At 34.9% G+C, this 23,755-nt stretch overlaps 1 protein-coding gene across 1 annotated transcript in view; it reads right to left on the bottom strand.

The window, feature by feature from the left end:
- The window catches only part of vaspb (vasodilator stimulated phosphoprotein b), a 44,458-nt gene extending 27,824 nt beyond the window's left edge, over positions 1 to 16,634 (bottom strand). Inside the window, exon 1 of the mRNA XM_051134641.1 lies at positions 16,155 to 16,634. Coding sequence (XP_050990598.1) covers positions 16,155 to 16,159 — 5 coding nt within the window. The 5' untranslated portion in view covers positions 16,160 to 16,634. The remainder of the gene's footprint in view (positions 1 to 16,154) is intronic.
- Between the last annotated feature and the right edge of the window lie 7,121 nt (positions 16,635 to 23,755).

The raw sequence follows: 23,755 nt of genomic DNA, 5'->3' as shown, positions 1-23,755 counted from the left end.
GGATTTGTCATCCCTTGAAAGACAATATAATTGTGCAAATCAATTGAAACCATAATCAGTGTGTTTTTGTATAATGCACTGAGGTTTGAACTTGCTTTCTCACAAAGCATCAGCTTTTTGACTAACTCTGGGAAGTGATTGAAAGTGGACAAGCTCAAAACTATCTACTTTATACCTGTATGTGTTATCCACTCGGGATTGGATCGATAGAAACGCATACCGGTTGTGAACAGATCTGCCAAATCCCAGTCAAAAGAGTTGGTCAGGCTGGAAAAGCTTACAAATGTTTTGTAAAGAGTTTAAGGTCCATAGCGTTCAACTGGAAAACATTCAACACCACTGTTACTCTAACCAAGAGTAGCCATCCAACAAAAACACTCTAAGAGCAAAGATGTATAATAGTCAGGAAGGTCATAAATAACTCAACAGCAACTTATAATAATCTATAGGCTTCCATGGCAGGAACGCAATGAGCAAGTCCCTGAAAGCGCTGCATTTAGTTGGAATTAATGAAAAAGTCTTGGAAAAGCTGGTTAAAACAAAAGAATGTCATGTTTTGGAAAGTCCTAACCAAAGTCCTTATCTGAATCCAACAGAAATGTTGTGGAAGGAGCTGAAAAGAGCAACTCATCCAAAAAAGCCCACTTTTTCACAGATAACCGTTTGGATGGTTTAGATGGTTTTTCCAGACATTCATTCCTGGGTCATTTTGCTCAAGTAAAAACATACAATGCAGTCTGATTCTCTGTGTTAAAGATGACAACTTGGACAAAGATCTTAGCTGTTTGTAAAATGTATGCAAAAAACATGCTAAAGTCTTAAAAAGGGCCATTGTGACATAATTTACTTACATTTTAAGTAATTCCGATCTTGTATGACTGACTTTCTTCTGTGGAACACATCCTTAAAAGAAATGTCTAAGAGTTTTTTGTCTATATATTGAAACTCACTGAGGTCCAATGTTGTCTGGACTCTGTTCTTCCAAATATCATCATATTTCACAGAAGAAAAAAAAAAAGTCATACCAATTTTTACCAACATGAGGGTGAGAAAATCATGACAATTTACATTTTTAGGCGATTTATGCCTTTAAAGGTTCACAAGTTTTCTAATACTACCAGTGTTGCCAAGTCCACGGTTTTCCCGCAGAATTAGGCTACTTTAACACTGTTGCTGCGGGTTGTTTTTGATGTCCGTGGGTTGAAACGACCCCAATATCGTCATATTTATCCCTTGGAACGTGATTTTTAACAGGCGACCCCCTTGAAACACAATTGGGCTAGTTTTGAGAAGCAATTGGGCAGGTTTTTTTTGTTGTGAAAACCTGGCAACCGATTACTGCTGTATTTTTATCTAATGAAACAGAATGGGCTGTCAAACTACAAAATTACAAAACAAAGATCATTGAAGTAGTTCAGTTTGACTTAACTATATTGCTAACACTTTAGCATAAGGAACAATTCTCACTATTAACTAGTTACTTTATATCATGGCTATTATTTACATATTGGCTATTTGTTAGTACTTAGAAAGCACCTATTCTGCATGACCATATTCTACATCCCTAATCCTACCCAATAGCTGAACTTAACAACTACCTTACTAACTATTAATAAGCAGCAAATTAGAAGTTTATTGAGGCAGAAGCCGTAGTTAATGGTTTGTTTATAGTGAGAACAGGACGTTACAATAAAGTGTGACCACTATATTTCAAGTCAACATTTGTCATCAAATTCAATCTTGAACCATTTGTTGTGGCATTGATCAATTTTATTTTAAACACAAAACATTATTCACTTTCACTGAATGGAAAACAAAGGCCAGGACATTCATGAAACATGTTCCATTTGTGCTCCACACAAGATAGAACATCATACAGGTTTGGAGTGATATGAGACTGTGCAACAGATGACATCATTTTCATTTATGAGTGATCTAGCCCTTTAAGACTCCGCTTCCTCAACATTCAGCGAAAGCTCTTTGAAGCAGCAACAGAACAAACACATTCCTCCTCCTTCACGTCCCTGGCTGGCACTCCACATAGCCATATTTGGCCGATCAAACACGGCAGTAGGTTTTTGCTCTTAATTCCTTTTACAGGTTGGAGCATATCCCCCCCTGACAGATATTTTCCTGGGAGAACCCCCCTTCACAGGGAAATCGAGGGGAGGCAGCCAATCATTCCGCTCTCTGTTGTTCTAACACGCTCATCAGTAAAACTCCAGGGGCGCTTGCAGTTAATACCAAGTGGACTGAGTTAAAGAAGCAGAAAGACAAATTTAATATGAAATTCTTGGAGTTAATAACGCAGCAAATGCAATCCATCACTGGAGATCTGTTGGGGATGAATTGTCTGGTCTGGACAAGCTGATCTGTAACAGAAGGTGAGAGCCATGGCCAACGCTGAGGTCAGGCCCCAGACATCTCAGGACACCAGAACAATTTATCTCAGACTACCGCACTTAACCTCAAACAAAACACTTGCATTGTATTGATTCTCATTTGACTTAAAGATAAATTAGGGGAAAGAAAATAACGCACAATTTACAGTGGGACTCAGAAACAAACAATCAAGTATTAGCGCTTTGACAAAATACCAAAAATAGCTGAGATAACAAAAAGAAAAGTCAGTGGCCTTTAGGTTACGTCATACTGTAACTACAATTTGCAGTGTGCTATTGCTAGTACAGGGGTGACCAACGTCAGTCCTGGAGTTCAGCTCCAGCCCTAAACAAACACACCTGAACAAATGAATCAAGGTCTAACAGTTACTAGAAAGCTACAGGCAGGTGAGTTCTTATCAAGGTTGGACCAAAACTCTGGCAGGACTGTAGCACTCCAGGACCAACGTTGGCCACCCCTGGAATAGCAGGTGGTGTTACACTGAACAATGACATTTTGAAGTAGAAAGGCTTAAAAGGTATTTTCACAGTTTAAAAAAGTGTGTTTTCACACTTTATTTTTTAACCTGTTTTTTTCATCACCTGTTTTTCAGCTTGTTGGGTCATTTTATTGGGTTATTTTTAATATTTTTTACCCAGGTGCTGGGTATTTTTTTCTGTAACTAAGCTGCTGGGTCACTTTTAATGGGTTATTAAATACTGGGTAATTTTTTCTACCCAACCACTGGGTTGAGCCTGTCTCCGATGAAACAACCCAGCTGCTGATTACGGTCAGTCAGCTAAATGATGTCAGTCAGCTAAATGCATTAGCAACGTTCATTGCACATGATGGAAACACCTTTTGCTTTGCATAACATAAATTGATTTTATTCGTTATAATACGGAGTTTAATTTATTTTGATGTTAAAATATGTTATCTAATGTCAGTACTGTTTGTTTATGGGCAGGTTATGGCATCTTTCAGCTACGAGTGAAACGCGAGGCGGCGGTCTGAGGTTCGTAGTTCCCCCGGTGAACATCAGCCTTTCACCGGCTTTGATTTTGTCGACCCACTGGCACGAGAATAACCACTATTTCAGTGAAAATTTATTACAGAAAACAGTTCCATACACTTAAGTTAAATAAATAACTTTAAAGTAATATTTTTACAGTGTATGGGGAAAAACACATTTTTTACAGGGACCGTTCACCCAAAAATGAAAATTTTGTCATCACTTACTTACCCTCACGATCAAACCTGTGGGATTTTCTTTCTTCTGTTGAGCACAAAATAAGATATTTTGGAAAACAATTGTTAATGACTGCCATACTGGGAAAAATTATACTATGAAAGCCCATGGGTACCAGAAACGTTTTGGCTCACATTTTATAAATGTATTTAACTTTGTTTAACTGAGGACAGAAATTCACACAGGTTTGAAACAACCTGTCAGAATTTTCATTTTTGAGTAAACTGTCCCTTTAAAAATCAAAACTTGTGAGTTTGAATCAGTCTAACAACTCATTCATCACTAAAACTATTAAAATGTTTATTACTTTATTGTATCTTATTTTGAAACCATTTTACAATCCAATGAGTCGAAAGGACTTGTCTAGATGTGGAAATCATAGTTTTGTCTAGGTTTCTATATCCAGGGGAGCCCTGTCTATAGAACTGATGCCACACAGATCAACTCTTTTTTTTTTTTTTTTGTGCTAATATAGTGCTATTGAATTTCTTCACATCTGTCTAGACATACTCACGAGACATGAGATCTGTGCTAATAAAGAGTAAATCACAGACTCCTTTACCACCAGGTCCATTAAACCCCATTACAGCCCCTCTCTCTCTCCCTCTTTCTTTCTCTCTCTCTCTGAATATATGGAGCGTGTGTTTAAAACGGTTGTTCTCTGCAGAACAGCTGGTGATTATGACATCACCACCTGTGCACATGGGTCTCAGTGTTGTGTTATCTGAAATCATATGCTGAAAGAAACAGTCTTCAAACAAATAAGTGTACTATGATAAGTAAAACAGCATACGTCAAAGTTTAAGGGTTATTGTTATGTGTGAAAAACCGCTTGGGGCCTACAAAAACTTCCTGCTGTTAAAAAACGAATCAACACAAGCCACACAAGACCCCAGTGAATAAATTTCACTGTTTCAATCAGGAGCTTTGTTGGCACCATGAGGCATCAGCTTTCATGCTCAGCTGTTCAATAGATTTGGAGTCGGTTGGTTTCCTGGATGTCTCTATGTAAATCTGGCTCTAATTTTTTTTTGTTAGTCCCAGAGCAACACATTTCCTTAATATAAGGGGTTAGGTTTACATACATTTGAATTTCACAAAAATCAAACAATGCTGTCCACAACAGAAAATAAAAGCACTAATTTAAGGTCCCTTTTTTTCCACAAACATATCCGTAAGTTTCAGAAATCCTCATATCTGATTGCTAATTAATGGCCTAATATTGGGCCATTTGAAGTTCATTGTCATTTGCCATTAACTTTGTATGCTTGGCCAAAATAAAAATAAATAAATAAAGGATCAGCACTCTTTTCCATCAGCAGGCCAACCAGAATCTATGCCATATAACACCGCACAAGGTTCCCAACACCCCAATAATCTTTTGAATGATTTTCCTTCATTTATACAGTCAAATATTACTACCAAATTTTTTTTAATAAAAAAAAAAAGGTTATTTAAAAATTAAAAATTTCACAACAATCAAATAATGTGTTTATTTCTATTTTATATACATTTTATAATCTTTTACAACATCAAAAAATTGATATTTTAGTGCTGAATAATAGTATAATATTATTATAATATTATTTTATTATAATATTTCAGTGTAAAAAAAATAATTATTTAAATAAAAATAATAATAATAATAATAATAATAATAACCATATATTATTATTATTATTTTATTTTTTTAATTATTTTTTATTTTTAACTGTAAAATTACAATACTAATATTCATGGTCATCATATGGGAGCCCTTAAAGTTTCTTTTTTTTTGCTGATATCAGCAAGTTTATAAGCACTTCTCATTACAAGTTTCAGAGGATGGTTGGCAATTTCTGTGTAAATCCAAATTTTAGAAAAACTTTCTTTGTGCATTAAATAAATATTTGGCTAATTTAATTGTATGCTACTAGTATTACTGTCTATTTAACACAGCTTACCATATTTAAATATAGTACCTCAGTAGATTATCTTTTTTTGTGTGTTCAAAGAGAAATCAGTTCTGGTAAACGTATGTAGAACACAGTCCATTTCCATGGCACAAAACATGCAGTATGGTTATTTTAACTTAAACACCCACAAACATTTAAGAAATAATGAAACGTATTTTCCCAGCATTTAACGCTAGAGGATTCTATAAGCAAACTGTGGCAATTCATGCACCTAATCCTGTACAAGGGCTGCTTCACCAGCCATTCAAAAGCAATCGAGCTGGATAATGAACCAATCAGCAAGTGGCGAGGGCGTGACAGAGGCTTTGTAAGGAGGCCAGAGGCCCAGCTCAGCGGTGTGACTCTGGCCGAGCGCCAGGCTCCTCACAGAACAGAGGCCAATGACAGTGAGCAAATACACACGCCGCAGGGTGCAGGACGACCCCCACTACTGATCTAACATGGTAAATAGATCTCAAAGCACCTCTGAGACATCATATTGCACTTGAATATAGAAAGCGAAGTTAGTTTTTAACATTATTAATAAATCAGTGGTGCAAATGTGGAAGTCTTTCAAGGATTTCCACAATTGCACAAATCCAAAATGGGTTTTTCATAGTTGCTGTAAAAGTGGAATTGTGCAGCCTGAAAAAACCCTTGTTTGTTACAATAAACAAAGTAAGGTTTAGTAGCAAAACCATTAACAAAAACTAAACCAAAAAGTGCAAGACTTAAATCAGAAATTATGGTAATAAATATAAAGTAAATGCTAATTGTTTAAAATAAATTTTCTGTTGTTATTATTAATCTTATGTATCTATATGCATAAAAATACAACTATATACAGATATGCAAGTTGTTTATGAGCACAAGGACTTTATTCATGACTTTTTTGGTGTGATTTCCATTTCCATGTTAGACAACGTATCTGACTGTTGTTTTTTTTCTTTAGGATGATGGCTAGTGTAACTCTTTATAAAAAAAATCTGATTTTTTTAAATAAATCAAAACTTAGATTTTTGGGTCCTAAAAAACATTTATCTGCATTGAACAAGCTTAAATCTAGGTTGCTTCTTGAACGGTTTCATTAATATTAATGTTACACTAAAATCAATTCCTCTTTGAAGAAAAGGAATGGAATTTTTACCCCCGAACATGACTATATATAACAAGCTCAGTTGTTGCAAGCTACTTTACTGTAGCCATACAGAGAAACCTATTATGTTGTTTTATTATTTCAGATTTTTTTTTCTAAACATGCTGTGAGCTATTTGCTATTAGCAACCAGATTTGTATGTCAAAGTACAGCACTGCATGCAAGACCATTACGGCTTTGTCTTCTTTGAGGCACTTATTCTTTATATATTTTAAGCCATTTGAATACACAGAGGGTCAGTCAGATCAATACGCATTTGAGCTTTCAATGCCTATGGGTGATTCATGGCTGGCACAAGGGCTGTAATTCCAAAGATTTACGATGGACCAGCACCATTAAAAATACCAAAGAGAATCAGGACATGTTGAGGCAAGAAAGGCTGTAATTACACAACAGAGTCTGGTTCATGACGAACAACACTTGAAATCAAACAGCCATTTTTGGTCTCAGTCATAACACAAGACTCTATGATGACACACAAGTGTTGTATGATGGGAAGTCCTCTAAGTAGAGAATAATTAATGACGGTCCATTGAATTATTGAAAATTAACGCACACTGTGCATTAGGCTCTCCGAGTTTTTGGGCAGGAGACGCTCTACAAATAGCAAAGCTATCTGAGTTAGTAACGATTTCAAAAATAGCATGTTACCTCACTACTGAGAAATCTGATGTAGATTTTCAGTGTAGACATTAACTGTGTGCATGTTTCTGAGAAAGACAAAGAAATTCATTACAATAAGGATCAATTAGACAATGTTATGTATTAACTAACATGAACAAAGAACAACACAGCATGTATTAATCTTTGTTAATGTTAGTTAATGAAAATACAGTCGTTCATTGTTAGTTCATGTTAGTTTACAGTGCATCAACTAATGTTAACAAACAACTGTTGATTTTAATAATGCATTAGTAAATGTTGAAATTAACATTAACTAAGATTAATAAATTCTGTAGAAGTTTTGTGCATTCTTAGTTTAACTAATGAACCTTATATTGTAATGTGTTACCTTCATTTCTTTATTAATTTTATATAAATATGATAACTGTCATGTATGAAAGCCTGTTTAAAAAGGTAATTGGAACTTTTTATATCAAAATTCAAAAAAAGTTACATCTCACAATTCTGACTTTTTTCTCTGTAAGATATAAACTCGCAAGCACAAATTATAAAGTCAGAATTGCATGATATAAAGTTGCATCTGCATGTTATAAAGTCAGAACTGTGAGATAAAGTTAGTCTTTTTTCCTCAGAATTTGAATTTTTAACTCACAATTGCAGATTTGTATCTTACATTGATGGAAATCATTGTAAGTTTATGAGTCAGAATTATAAGATAAAAAAGTTGCAATGACCTTTTTTATTTTTCAAGTGATGGAAACCAGCTTAAATTGTAATTTTCATGTTGACTGTCAACTTATTTGCTTGACTAATGTCTTTAGGTTCTTCCATGGTAGGATGTAAGGCTCTTAATTTAGCAAAGTGATATGAACCGGTGGTTACGATTTTTAACGCAGTTCAGAACTATTTTTTGTCTATGCACAACTGCAACTATGAAGTAATCAACACCTTTGAATGCCTGTCACGCCAAGGCACATCTATTTATACAGCACTTTATACAAAACTGATTGTGTCTAAGCCACATCCCAGTTATAAACAGGAAAATAGCAGTGTTAATGTTCATAAGTTCATCAAAACAGCTCTACAGAAGGCAACTGTGCCATTATTCAGCTCAAGTCAGGCTGTCATTTAATCAGAATTTACATTCAACATGACTTTTTGCTCATCCTAAGGTCCATGTCCCCTTTAATGGTCTTTCTTGGCAGTGACTATTTCCTGCAAATGTACTGCTACAAGGATTTACATTGAGTAATGTCCACTTAGGGTTGATGAAGACCAAATGATATGCAGTATGTGACCTCAGGCTGACCCGTTCTCACAAAGTATAGCTGCAGTTGTGTGAGGACAGAACAAAACTTTAAAGGGGTCATTGAGTGGAAAGTTGGTTTTTAATTAATCTGTGAAAATAATTTCCCCTTTTTTAAATCAAGCTGTTCTCAGATTCTTGTCTGTGTGACATAACACACAGAGGCTGATCCCACGATAGATTGATTGGCACTGGCGTCTTACCTTAGACCCGCCCTGAATGAGCTGTAACAGTCCGATCGGCCATGTTTCGATGCCGGAGCAGGGACGTAGACAAGAATGGCTAAGTGATTGAGGTGTTCTGTTGTTGGATGTAATAATGACATCTGAACCTCTGAAGATGCAGTGGATTAGATTTGTTTATCAAGGGAATACGCCTCCCGATCTACATATATCCGTCTATGTCCGTGCGAATCATTCGTGATCCAGTTTCACTTACAGTAGAAGTGAGTATAATGGGGTTTTTTTATGAATCTTTTCAATCGCCTTTCCTAATAACATGCTAGTTAGCAAGTTTAGCGGCTAAAAGCAGCTAAAGTAAACAGAGCACGGCTTGTCACTCCACAGAAGAGAGGGGTGGGGTGAGCAGAGCTCATTTGCATTTAAAGGAACATGCAACACAATGGGCTGATTTCTGCAGAGCTTATTTTGACATGGTAAAAATGGTATTTTTTACAGTACCATTTAGAAAGTATGTTACAGACTTTTCATTAAGACACTAAAGAATCATATCAACTTGTGGAAAATGGGCATCCGATGACCCCTTAAAACGACCCCTTTTAAAGGTCATTTCTGTCCATGTAGCATCCATCATCAGCTGGAGTTTACCCATTGAACTCTTTTTTTCTACATTAAAGGAATAGCTGACCCAAAAATGAACATTTCCTGAACATCTACTCACCCTCAGACCATGCCATATGTAAATTTGCTTGTTTGTTCTTCAATCGAATTTATCATTCCATCACTTGCTCACCAATGGATCCTCTGCAGTGAATGGGTGCCGTCAGAATGAGAGTGCACACAGCTGATAAAAACCACCCAATAATCCACAAGACTCACTCAATTAATGTGTTCTGAAAGGAAAAGTTGCATATTTATAAGAAACAAATCTTTTATTAAGGTGTTATAACTTTAAATTGCTTCTGGTCAAAATATGAGTCAATAATCCATAATAACGCTTCCTCCAGTGAAAAAGTCCATCTCCTGTTGTTCTCCCTCACATCAAAACCCACCCACATATTTGTTCAGAGTAGGGTTGTAATGGTATACCGGTATGGCGGTTTATTGTGATATTGACATGTACGATTATCATATCATGCACATTTGCTTATCCGCGGTTTTTAAAAAAAAAAAAAAAAAACAGATCTCACCCGCGCTGCCGTGTATATGCAACTTCTTTCCGCTTGACTGCTGCACAGCGGCGAAAATGTCCGATACGGAGGCTGCAAATTCTAATCTCTATCTCCCGCAGAAAAAAAATTAAAATCTGCAGTATGGGAATATTTTGGGTATCCGAAAAATGATCGTGGGGTTGTCCTTGAAGATGGATATCCAGTTTGCAAGAAATGTGGACGAAGAGTGGCCGCAAAAGGAGGAAATACGTCGAACATGTTCTCCCATATTCGCGAACACCAAACCTCCGTGAAGATAAAGTTAAGTTCCATTTATAACTTAAAGCCGTATTATTTCTGTGATGCAGAGGGAATCCCGGAATCCAGTCATGTAATTGGAGTCAATTACAGTATAATACAGATGCCACGTAAAATGTGCGATTTGATAGATAGATAGATGGATGAATAAATCAAAATATAGCTGTGCAGTAAATCTAATCGCGATGTGCGTGTCTGTGAATATACAGCGCAAAAAGGCTGCCATATATTGTAATTCTATATTCTGTGTCTCTGTATGAATGAGCAGCGCCGTTTCGCCTAGTAGATCTAGTACACACTCAAGTGCGCATGATGCTCATGGTTTTTAAAGCGTCTGCTGTCTCACTCACTATGTGAAGACGTGAACACATGAACATATCCAGAGCTACTCTCAGAGAACACTTAATGATCATTTTATAATTTTATTTAAAAGAATAATCATCAAATACACTAACTGTAAACTCATAGGTGTTTAGTACAACCTGTCAAAAAAAAAAAAAGTTTGGTTTAGCCTGAAGAAGTAATGACTGAAATATATTACTGTTGTGTATAGCTTTTTTGCCCATGTTTTAATTTAGTAAATCTCTCGTGTAGAGAAACAAAAGTTGTTACATTTCATCTGATTGCATTTTCAATAATATATTTTGTATTGAATTATAGAATCCAGACCAATTATATCAGACAACCCATTCAAGTTATGGATATTATAATAATAATAATGATAGTTTAATACCGTATACCATGAAACCGCGAAACCGTGATATTTTCTGAGACGATTATCATACCGTGAAAATCTCATACCGTCACAACCCTAGTTCAGAGATTTTTAGATGTTTTCACTTTAAAACTGTGCTTGATTTGTGCATATTTCTGTCCTGATACAGACCAGACTTTGTCACTGAAGGAAGTGTTATTTAATATAGAGGACTCGTATTTAGCCAGAAGCAATCTTTCAAAATTAATGAATAATTGGTTTAATACACAAAGCGTTAACTTATGGACTGGAGTCGGACTGATCACTTGTGGATCATTTTTCTGATGTGCAGACTCTCATTCTGAAGGCACCCATTCACTGCAGAGGATCCACTGTTGACCAAGTGATGAAATGCTACATTTCTCCAAATCTGCTGAAGAAATAAACTCTTATACAACTGGGATGGCGTGAGGGTAAGTACATTTTCAGCTAATTTTCATTTTGCCCAACACTTTCAGCTTTTTTTCCCCAGCAAAAACACAAAAACTGGTGCATCCCTGGTTTCTTTCTTATTGTTTATCTAAAAATCCACAATCCATTATGTACAATGTAGCAACACAATATTCTATTGCCATTTTACAATTCTATTTCAGCCTTCATCTTAATGCTCTGCTTTTATCCAGCACTACAGTTTATCATTGTGTTCTTGTAAGCATTAAGGTTTTGCATTAATCGAATTGTACCCTGAGCTGAGGTATTCATACCAAACAACAAATGCACCTTGCTATAAATAACATTGGTGAAGTCAAGAAGTAGCAGACTACAAGTCTATCCAATGAGCTTAGGGCACAACATCTGCTCAGAGTTGATCAATGCATTCAGTACTGCTCAATCCATACCATGAAGACCAATCCATACAGCTGACAACACGACTTATATTACTTTGTGATAAAACAAATATATATGTCAATATTCTGGTCAAAAAACAAGTGTAGAGCAGCACAAATGTTTAGACTCGTAAAGATTCTGCTGTACCATTCACACCACAGTGTGTTAGTATAACGTATTTGTGACAGTACAACATTTTATCATACATCAGTCAGCTTGCTCTCTAGATACTGGTATCAGGCATTGAAAAACTCTATCCTTTCAATATCTAACGGTCTGCAACCACCCAGGATCATAAGAAATTAAATACCAGCAGCAGAAGGGCCACACCGCAGCATCTGGCATGGGTCGCAAAGCCACCGGTGCCACCCTAAAGCCCTGGAGAAGTAGCAGAGTGGAAGCCATTTAGATAAAGACATGCTGGGCGAGTCCCTCGCAGTCATCAGTCTGATAACAGCAATGAATCACAGAGCTGCCATTAATCAGACATGCACTTCCACAACGACAGGCTGTGTCTCAGCGACAGAAATACACACACAGTAACAAACTGGACTGATTACACAGCAAGTGTCGAAAGCCAGCTGCATGTGGACCACCTGTGTGCTTGTGTTTTCATTTAAAGCTGAAGGGTGTCATTTCCACTAGTGACACCCAAAAAAAAAAAGACTCCAGTCACTGCTGAGACAAAACAGACGGTCCTGCCTCAAACAACTATTTTAAACCCCTTAAATACAAGCTCTTCCTGATTTTGATTTTTCTGGGACACGTCCTGCTCTATATTTTCTCATTACTCAATGTTTCTGCGTGTAAATATCATAAAGCTTTCCACACCACTAATAGTCATGCAAATATATCTACTGCTGTATATGAATGCTAAAGCAATAGTTAGGGCACAGTGATGTCCAGGATGCTGAAAACACAGACAGAATCACAGAATCCAGTCATAAAAACTGAATTTACTGCAGAATGTCACAGATTTGGCAAACATTTGGATGAATAAATCAAAAGTAGGTCTGTACACTCAATCAAATTGTGATATGGGTTAGTGTCTGTGAATATTTAGACACAAGGAAATGATGAACGAAACACACTACTATTGTACAGTGGAATGTATTTCTTAAGATAATAATATAAAAATAAAGTATTAAAGTATTATGTTTTAAGGAATATCACAATTTCCCTGCCAATTTAAATAGAAAACTTGTCTGGCAAAAAATAAAAATAAAAACTAATATAAAATTTATATTATTCAAAAAAAAAAATGTATTTAAATTTTACAAGATTAATTAAAGAGTAAGTTTTATGCATTTATTTAAATACTACCATTTGTGACCCTGGACCACAAAACCAGTCTTAAGTAGCACAGGTTTGTATCAGCAGCCAAAAATAATTTTATTGGTCAAAATTGGTCAGATTTTTATGCCAAAAATCATTAGGATGTTAAGTAAATGTTCCATTAAGATATTTTGTAAATTTCCTACCCTAAATATTTTTAAAACTTAATTTTTAATTAGTAACATGCATTGCTAAAAATTTAATTTGGACAAATTTAAAAGTGATTTTCTCAATATTTAGATTTAGATTTTTAGATTTTCTCAGATTCCAACTTTTCAAATAGTTGTATTTCGGCTAAATATTGTCCTATCCTAACAAACCATACATCAACGGAAAGCTTATTTATTCAGCTTTCATGTAAAAAAATGTCAAAACATTGACCCTTGTGACTGTTTTTGGTCCAGGGTCACGTGTTTGATCCAGATGAATTAAAAGACAATACAGAATTTCCAAAAAATATTTCATAGGGCACTATTATAGTTCAAATTTTAAAATATTGTTCAAGTTTTAGGAAATTTAAATTGATTAGACATCCTCTTTGATTATTAAAATTTAATTCAATCATTAATACAGAATAAAAAAATGGAAATGGAAAACACCGAATTTGGATGGGAAAAATGAATTTCACAGGGCCCTGAATAGTTAAGTAAATCTTCGGCCACTCGCACTGTTTGATCCATTCTAAGCCACTAGTAAATGGCATACTTCACTTTTGAAAAAGAGGACCATGTATGGTGTTTGAATATCTTGAACTTTGATTGTTCACCTTTGTAATTTTAACCCTGGGACTGGAAGTTAATGATTAAGTCTGGGTTCCCATGCATTCAATGCTGGGCTTCCCACATGAGAAGGTCAGTTTGAGAGGCCATTGTTGCATTGGGTAGGCTTGTGAAATTCAAAACAAGGCGCTAAACGCTCCACTGCATTCTAATATTGACATTCCAGAACATGACGGGACAATAAACTTGTAAATGTGACAACATTCCATTCTTCACCTATTATGCAAGCAGACCCGACACAGTAAACTCATGGTGGTACACATGGTCTGCGCCTACCCGGGCACCCTTTGCTTAGACCCAGCAAACCTCGCTGAGCCAAGTTTTCCTGTGCCACACTGGACATGACATGTAACCCATGTTGCTTGATTGCATCGCTAAACTAAAAATTTGCATGGAATTGCATGCCTGAGGTTTTAGGGCATCTGCTTACTTAAACATTTTTATTTTGGTGCAAGACAGATCTAAAAGATGCTTTGACAAAAACCTGTCAGGCAAGTTACTATTGTTATTTACATTGCAAAATGAGTGTTTTAAATTCTCAAGGTGTTGAAAGAACATGTCTGTGTTGGTGGTTCCCTTCTTTAAGAAATAAACTATGTTTTAAGAACACGAAAAACAGAAAATTCATGATGTAAAATGAAGAAGAAATACTTAAGACCTTCACACTATTCAAATATAAACAAATTTGTGACATTTTGTACAGACCATTAACTCCTTTGTACACATGGACAGATTTGCATTCAAGCACAAGATGTTTTGAAACATTTTAAAGACACTGGAGAACATAATCAGTTTTTTCCTGTCAGTATTTACAGTACTTCTGATATTATTATAACGTAATTTAGATTTGTTGTTTTGTTTTGTTTTTAACTTCTCTGGGCATTGCTAGAATGACACTAAACTAAAGTTGCGCATATCTGTTTAACTTAAACTAAGTGCCCTTGAACTGTCCAAATGTAAAACTGCACAGGCCGCAGCAGGATGTGGAATTATCAGGCTTCGGTGCTCCATGTATGGCGCAAATGTAGGTTAGTTCCGGGTACAGCCCTGATCGCCAGTTTACCAATCCTACTATGGCAAAGGCTGTGCTCATAAATATTACTAAGAATGTCTGACGTTCGCAAATGGGTGGACGTCCCTTGACCTAATTAATATTCATGAGCCAACCCTTCCCCACAGTAGGATTTGCGCATTCGCGCCGCGGCCAACTCCCAGAACAGAAAGAACCGGGAGGGCTCACAAAAGAGGACTGGCTACGTGTTACAAAGAGCCAATTTACCGTTTGACAGCTGCATTTTCAACATGCACAATAAACAACTTCGTGTACACCGCCTGAGTATACAGCTATCGGTATCAGTTGGTATTACTGTGCGTTTTGTAAAACACAATTCTTAATTTTATTCCAAATATTACACCTAGTGCACAATGCAGGTGCAACTTATTTTAAAAAGTACTTGTAAAACAGTTGAAATAAGTTCCCCGACATCTTTTATAAATAAAATTTAAATTTTAAAACGTACAATTAATATTTTAAGTAGTATAAGATAATTTCTCAAATAAATGAAGTATTGTGAGTCCACTATTGTGAGTTTTTACAGTAAAAGATAAATCATATTTGAAGAAAACAAGGCTAGTGGTGGATAAAAACGGACTGGAAAACTATTTTTAAAGAGATGAGTATATCCCACAATATTTATTTTAAAATCACTTCGCTTCAGATGTTAAAGTCTATGTATTAAACGTCATTCGTTTGACAGAATGCCTAAAATTCTTCTCACGACGGAAAAGGCTCTCATTTTGGTTCGTTCAATTCAAACTCATTCAGAAGTATTTCATGAAAAATCAGTGCAAAATTCTTAACAAATGTAGCAGCTAGCAGAGCAATACGAGAAAGAAAGAAGAAAGCCTCTGGCTGTCAAAAGCCAGACAAAACCAACGAGTTTGAATGTGTAAACACTCAAACTCGAAAGAACACACTTGCTCCTGTGATGACCCACCTCCAAAAGGTGCGAGTAGCAGCACGGAAAGTAAGTAACAGACCGAACTCTCTCACACATGCGGCCTCAGTCATTATCAACACTATAGAGTGTTACATTGTAGCGCGCAAAACTAAGTACACACAAAAGCGGCGGCAACAAATGCGCTTTGACGGGCTTTACCTCATTGTTCGACGACAGTGCGGATCCTCTTCAGATGTAAAGCCGAACTTCCAGAGGCGAAAACACAGGAGAGAACGACGAGATCCTCATGGATAAACCCACGGAGGGGTTTGGTGTTTTTGTTTAATCTGTGGGAAGAAGGATAAGCAGCACAGCACGATGATTTCCTGGTTGAGGAGTGAAGGAGGGGGTTGGAGGTGAAGTGTGGATAGAGTTGCTACTGGAGCTGGGCTTGTGTCAACTCTAATCAGTATCCTAGACTCTTGTCTCGCTCCGAGCAAAGTCTACACATATTCCGCCTCATGCCCTCGTCTCCATTCGCGCGGCTGCTTGTGAAGTATGGAAGCGCTTTTCGACAAACTCCTCTCGTTCGCCGGTCAGTCTGTTAACGTTCATTCGCGACCGAAGCCCAACCTGCTCCTCAACTCTGAGGAAAAGCTTTCATTCCTGTCTGTCTCCCCCTCTCCCGAGCTGAAAAACAGGCAGAGAAATGTACTCATCCACTCCCTAGCGGCCGAGCTCCGCAACTCCAGTCCTGCTTTATAAATTAAACTGCTGATGGGGAAGACACGATGAGTTCTAGGGTGAATTCAGGTAAAGTGGGCCACTTGTTGTAAAACGTGAAATTTAGATACCTAGATTTTTTTTTTTTTTACTTTTGTTAACTTGAAGGTCCAGCTGTAATATTTCAATTTGATTATAGATACCAATAAACATTTTTAGATCACGCACTTCAGAATTTTTTTTTTTTAAGTGGGCCATCCCTTATTTATCAAAAATTATTCTGCATCTTAATTAAAACCACATGGTTTATTAATACATATGTGACCCTGGACCACAAAACCAGTCTTTAGTAGCACGGGTATATTTGTAGCAAAAGCAAAAAAATACATTGTATGGGTCAAAATTATCATTTCTTTTTAATGCCAAAAATCATTAGGATATTAAGTAAAGATCATGTTTCATGTAGATATTTTGTCAATTTCTTACCGTAAATATATCAACTTAATTTTTGATTAGTAATATGCATTGCTAAGAACTTCATCTGGATCATTTTAAAGGTGATTTTCTCAATATTTTGATTTTATTTATTTTATTTTATTTTTATTTATTTATTTTTTTTGCACACTCAGATTCAAGTTTTTCAAATATTTGTATTTTGACCAAATACTGTCTTATCCTAACATAACATACATCAATAGAAAGCTTATTCAGCTTTCAGATGATGTATAAATCTCAATTTCACTTATGCCTGGTTTTGTGGTCCATCTTCACATATTATCAGACAAACATATTTAACAACATATTTAACAAATCCAAAATAAACAACCTAGTAAAATAAATAATGTAAATCCTCATCTCAATTCATGTCTGAAATTCCAACTGATAACTTGTTGTGCTGACATTAAATTTGATGATATCTGAATATCAGAAAACAGAATATTGATCAAATTAACTTTACATATGTTAAATGTGACTATAGCACAAGCAATAACAAAAAGTCTAAAAATAAGGGGAACTTTTAAAATGCTCTCTAAACACATTAAATAAACTTTAACTGTGTACATATTTAAAGCTTTATATTCTGCATCGACATTTTGCTCCTCTCATCCTTTCTTCACTTCACAGATTAATGCCTCGACTTTTATATTCTTTTATATTATATTATTTATATTCTCTCTTTGCTAACTTCCATTTCTGACTTGAATTTCCTGACTGCAGTCTCATTTCTGTTTTCTAAAAAAGTAAATTATATATGTCAACTTTACAAAGGTCAAATAGCCAGTTAAATGTCATTATACATTTAATGAGTTTGAGTATAATTACAGAAGGTTAAAGGTCGGCCCACTTTACCTGAATCTGTGCTAGCAATATTATCGCCTCACAAAAAAAATAAAAAAATAAAATAATAATAGTAATAAATAAATAAAAAAAGCATAACATTGTGGAAACACAAACAGCAGGAACTGTCCTAATAATATTTGTTTCCATTTAGTGAGCAAATAAGTTTCAAATAAAAATTTTGTCAAAGGGTTTTTTACCTTTCACCATGACACAGTTCTCCTTTGAGGTGTCATATGGCATCAACCTAAACTATTTTATAATTTAGAGAAATTATAGTGTCCGTTTAATTAAGAACCATTGTTATGCTCTGAAAGTCCAAACCCATTGAGCATAGTTCAATCAAACTTAAACGGCCACTTTACCTGAATTCACCCCACTTCTGACTGAAAAGTTTCCAATATAATTTCTAATCTTTATATGTTATGTACATTAAATATTGGTTTTATGCCTAACGTAAAATGTTTGTTGCATACCAGAGTGTGTGTTTGTGTTGTAGTGTTTATTTTCAACCATTATACCATTAAGTTGTAACCTATTCCCAAGTAATACTTTCTAATGTATCCAAGTCTGCTGATAATGAATATTAAAGTGTTTATAATTAGGTAAATGTTAAATAATGTTTATCTTTCAAAAAAGCGAATCATTTAATAACACTGTTAAATGTAATCTTCAGCAGGTTTCAAAATGAATAAATTCACTTGTGCATTTAAAATGTTTTTTTTTTTATTTTTTATTAGCATCCATCCATTTATTATATAAAACTGGTTATCCCCTGTGGGAGTTATTTAGCATTTTACTTTCAATTTAAATTTTTATTACATTTTAAATCTTTATTATTATCTGTATATAATATATAAGCCAAGCTGAAAATGGTCTTTAAAATGATGCGGCATCGGTAAAGTGAGCATATGTGTCCACACTAGTAATTAAAATTAAAAAAGGAAAACTGTGAGAAATAGCATTTGTGAAGATCTAATATCTTCTCATCTTCTGGCATTTCTTTGGACACATGGAAAATATCCAACCGTGTCACATCTGCCACCTTACTGTCTGTCTCGCTCTCTCTTTCACACACATACACAAATAGTTTGTCTCATGTCTGGAAGCCTATTTAAAACCTTCAGAATTAAATGCCAAAGTAGATATGGATATGTCTGACAAATATATCTGTTCATAAACCACCTATAATCCTCCAGAAGGCAGTTTACATCACTCATGCATGATTAAAAAAAATGTAGAAGCATTTGAAGTAATTATGTAAGCCTCTGATAATTACATAATCAGATTTTCGGCCTGTCAGGCGTGTCGTTTTGGTTCGGAGGAGAACACATGAGAAAAGACACAGATGTATGACTATCAAAAGACCTTTTGTAGTGTGTGTTTGTGCATGTGTAATGTGAATTATACACATCTGACTGCTTTGATAAGCGCCTTATCTGAAAGGAAACTAGTGAGTTGTAATTTTAGGCTCACCCCTCCTCCATCGAGCCACTTTTACAAGCTCCCATTCTGGCTCTGCTTGCATGGCACAGTTTCACAGGATAGAGCTTCGGACTCTGTGGCCTATAACATTCTTCATACTCTTCCAGAAGCATGCTTTTAAATGCATATGGCGTTCAAATGTGAGACAACAGAGTGATGCATTAAAGCATAAAACACCATTAGAAAAATACTGTGCATGTGCATATTATGTGAGTGTGTTGGTCACAGGCGGCCAACTAGCAGGAAATTGTAAAGAATCTCTAAAGGCAGAGGCCAAACAACACTGACCCCGCTTATGTACACTAACAAAAATATGAGCAGTCTGCAATCTCTTGACATGTGCAAAACAAACAGAAAACAGTCCGTTTTATTCTTCTCACGAAAAGTATTTACAAAGCATTTTCACGTCAATGGCAAATTTAAATGATGGTTATATTACGCCACCTAGTGGACAATCTTTGGTTTTACATTAACAGCAAGCTAGTTCTCATATTTACCACTAGATGGGGATGTAAGTACATAGCATGATATAGACACGAGATAGCCCACAGAATTATTTATTTATTTATTTATTACGGTTGAAAAATAAAGTCTAGTCCCTACCCGGAGGTATAATATCACCAAGGTTAAGAATTAGAAACTATAGGGTTCGTGGAAAAAATCCTACTAAAATGACAAAATGACAGAGAAATTTAAAATGTTGGGGGCAAATGTCTTTGTAAATTTTAGTTTTATCTGTTATATATTTCCATTTTGTTCTGGTTATGGCTTTAGTGTCACTGTCACTGTCACATTGCTGCATGTGTAGCTAATATGAGACATTTGCATGAGAACTAAAAAAAGGAACTGAAACAGTTGTAAAGAAACCATAAAATATAGCTGTAAAAACCATAAATGTAAGGAAACACACTTAAAAGGAACAAAACAATTGTTATATGTGACCCTGGACCACAAAACCAATCAAAAATGATTATTCTTTATACATTATAAAGCTGAATAAATAAGCTTTGATGTATGGTTTGTTAGAATATGACAATATTTGGCTGAGATACAACTATTGGAAAATCAGGAATCTGAGGGTGCAAAAAACAAAAAAATAAAAAAAATTGGGAAAATCGCCTTTAAGTTCTTAGCAATGCATATGACTAATCAAAAATTAGGTTTTGATATATTTATGGAGGGAAATTTACAAAATATCTTCATGGAACATGATCTTTACATAATATCCTAATGATTTTTGGCATTAAAGAACAATGGGTCAACTCATAACTCAAACAAGATGGTTCAGCTTCTTAAAAATACTTGGTATTAATGTATTGGTCTGATTGCTTTATTATGACATTTATTCCCATATATTTTAACATACTGGATAAAATATTAAACATAAATATCCAACCTTTTAAGGTTTACTGGTTTACATAATTGTATTAAAATACATTTTTATAATACATTATTTTATTTTATTTTCTGGGTGCTATAATGTTAAAAAAGGACCATATTAAGAAATATTCATTTTTCTTTTTAAAATGACAATGTTTTAAACAAAACATGTTCGTAAATATTTTAATTTGTGATCTTTTCCCCCCAATATCACTTTCTATCCTGTTTTGATATGTTTTGTGGTGTAAGCTGGTTTGTGGCAGTCTAAAACATCTTATCATGTTTGATTACATTTACAGAAATCATTATGAGAAAATCAAAATGTCTAAAGATAGTTAAGAAAAAATAAAATTAAAACCAGTTGTCACCTAAAACCTTTATGATGTTTTGTATCTTTTTTCATTTTTCATCCAGGCAAATAAATAAGTATTAATTAATAATGTTTAATTACATATTTCCCAAAATGTAGTACAGGCCTACATGTTTATAGAAATATTTCTAAAAACAAGCAGGGTACTTAAGTTTTGTTGTTGTTGTTGTTTTTTAAATAAATGGTTTTCATTCTTATTTCAGTTATTAGTACATCAAGATAAACGGAGTGTTTTATTTATTTTATTTCAGTAAAAGTCTATTGTATTTCAAGCAACTAAAACATTTTATAGGTTTAGTTACCTATAATAACCCTGAACACAAACACGTTTGAATATAATAGGAATGAGCCCGGTAACTAATGTGGCGTGTGCACACAGACAGACAGAGAGAGCCAAGTGGCATTGAGAAGCCAAAGGGTGACAGCACGGTTTATCGTGCATCGTGACTGTCCTGCCACCCTTCGGCTGCCCAGCGCGCATCTGATCTCGCGGCTGCGGAGCTGCTTGGAAACAAACTGCGGCGTCTCGAGTTACCGCGCGCGCGATCGATGGCTGATGTGAGAGCGACAGTATCGCGTTGCGCGCGCGGGGGAGACTGAGTATCGACGCGTGACCGATCGCTATCATAATCACACTTCCCCTCTTATCGCCTCAACTTGCTGAATAAAACATACCGCTTTCCTGCCAAGAGCAGTCACCCCGAACAAACTTATTCAAGTTCATTTCACACACTCCGAGAAAATACAAAAAATGAGGAAGATGACATGAGAAAACAGGATAAATCTTAAAACGAATATGCTTGTGTTGCAATTTCAAGAATTAGTTCTAAAACCATACAGCAGTCTTTCAGAAATATGCTCTGGTCGGGCTCAAGAACTTTATAACATTGGCAAAAAGTTTATTTTTATTTTTTCAGTTTTATCAGGTTCAGCCACAGTGAGGGATTAACAAATTAATCGCTAATAAATATTGACATGATGCATGATATTATTAAGGAATTACATACTTTGCTAATGGGGTTTTCTTTGAAACTTTTCAGAGAAACAAAATGAAAATATGAAGAAACATGAAATGTTTCTTAAAAATTACCCGTTTTTTCATCTGAGCTTTTGCATTATCCAGTAAGATGAGATATATATATAATGATGGGAATATGATGGGAAAATGTACTGAACTTGAAGGAGGCTAGAAGAGCTTTGCTGGGTTTCATGGATGTAATCCACTCATTAGACACTGTAAGCAAACAAGGCAGCGAATTTATTTCATTTGTGTCAGAAAACAATAAAACAAGTAAATATGTCATGAACAATTTCAGGTCACTGTATATATTTTCTCTCACAGATATTTGATATAGGATGTATCCAGTTTCCAGAGCTGCACCAAAACTCATGCTTTCTCACATATTAAAGATTGGTCGAAGTTGTAAATATGACAAAGATTATTGGAGCACGTTTATGTCTTAATTTGTTTATGTTGTGAAATTTACTAGCAATTTCAGAGTGAAAATTGCTTCTACACCATTTTTTTTTCTTTACAAAGAGGCTTTTATAATCTTTTATGTGTTTTAGTGGCATTCTGAATTTTTGTATTACCTTCAGCATTTTACACAACTATTTTTTCCAATGTAAATATTTTGTGATCCTTTTTTATACAAATGCAGAAGCCCCAAACCTTTATAATGTAGCTATCAGAAATAAATGCCTGTGGCATTTTTAATGGAAATAGAATACTTTTCTAATGTAAAATTTCATAAAAGCTTCATTTCAAATGATAAATCAAGGAGTGACAGAACTAATACTAATAATTATATTTCAGGATGTGTGCTTTCAAATGAAGTTAAAAGAAAACATCTGTAACAGCAGAGTTAGTGTTTGTAATTTTAATGATTTTGTAAAAGTATGGTTTTATACACTGTAAATTCAGTAACATTTTTGATATTTTTAGGGCGGAATGAAAATCCATTAAACTCATTTTACCTCATTTGAATTTTTTTCAAAATCATTAAAAAATAAAAAATATTTTTTGTTTTGTTTTGTTTTGTTTTTTACAAACAGTTTTGAACAAAAATACTCATTTTACATTGTTCAAAAGGAAGGAAGAGCCCATTTTGTGACACGTGGTTGTAAAATGTTAGTAAATAATGTTAATAGCTAATGTGAATCTCTACATCTGTGGTTACTCTGAACAGACAGCTGGTTAAACAGGACGAGAACTAATGACTAAATATCATCAAATACCAAGATTTGATTAGATAAAGCTGAAATAATAGCTCTGACTATTTGTCAGCACTGTTTGTTTGCAAATTTGTATAAAGTTGGTTTTATGTTGTATATGTCATTAAATAAAAAATTCACACAATGTGGTTTTAGTATCCAAATCTTTGGGACAGTTATTACGGCTAAACTGCTTTGGTGTTACACTTACCAACATTATGACATTATGTAAAATAAAAGCTTTGGAACATGTGAAAGAACTAAATGTATTAATGCTGCAGTGCCAAATTAAGATTAAGTTAAGTTAAGA

This window comes from Labeo rohita, chromosome 18 (assembly GCF_022985175.1).
Source record: "Labeo rohita strain BAU-BD-2019 chromosome 18, IGBB_LRoh.1.0, whole genome shotgun sequence".
Taxonomy (NCBI): Eukaryota; Metazoa; Chordata; class Actinopteri; order Cypriniformes; family Cyprinidae; genus Labeo; species Labeo rohita.
The sequence above is the reverse complement of the archived record's forward strand: the minus strand, read 5'-3'. Positions and strand labels throughout refer to the sequence as shown.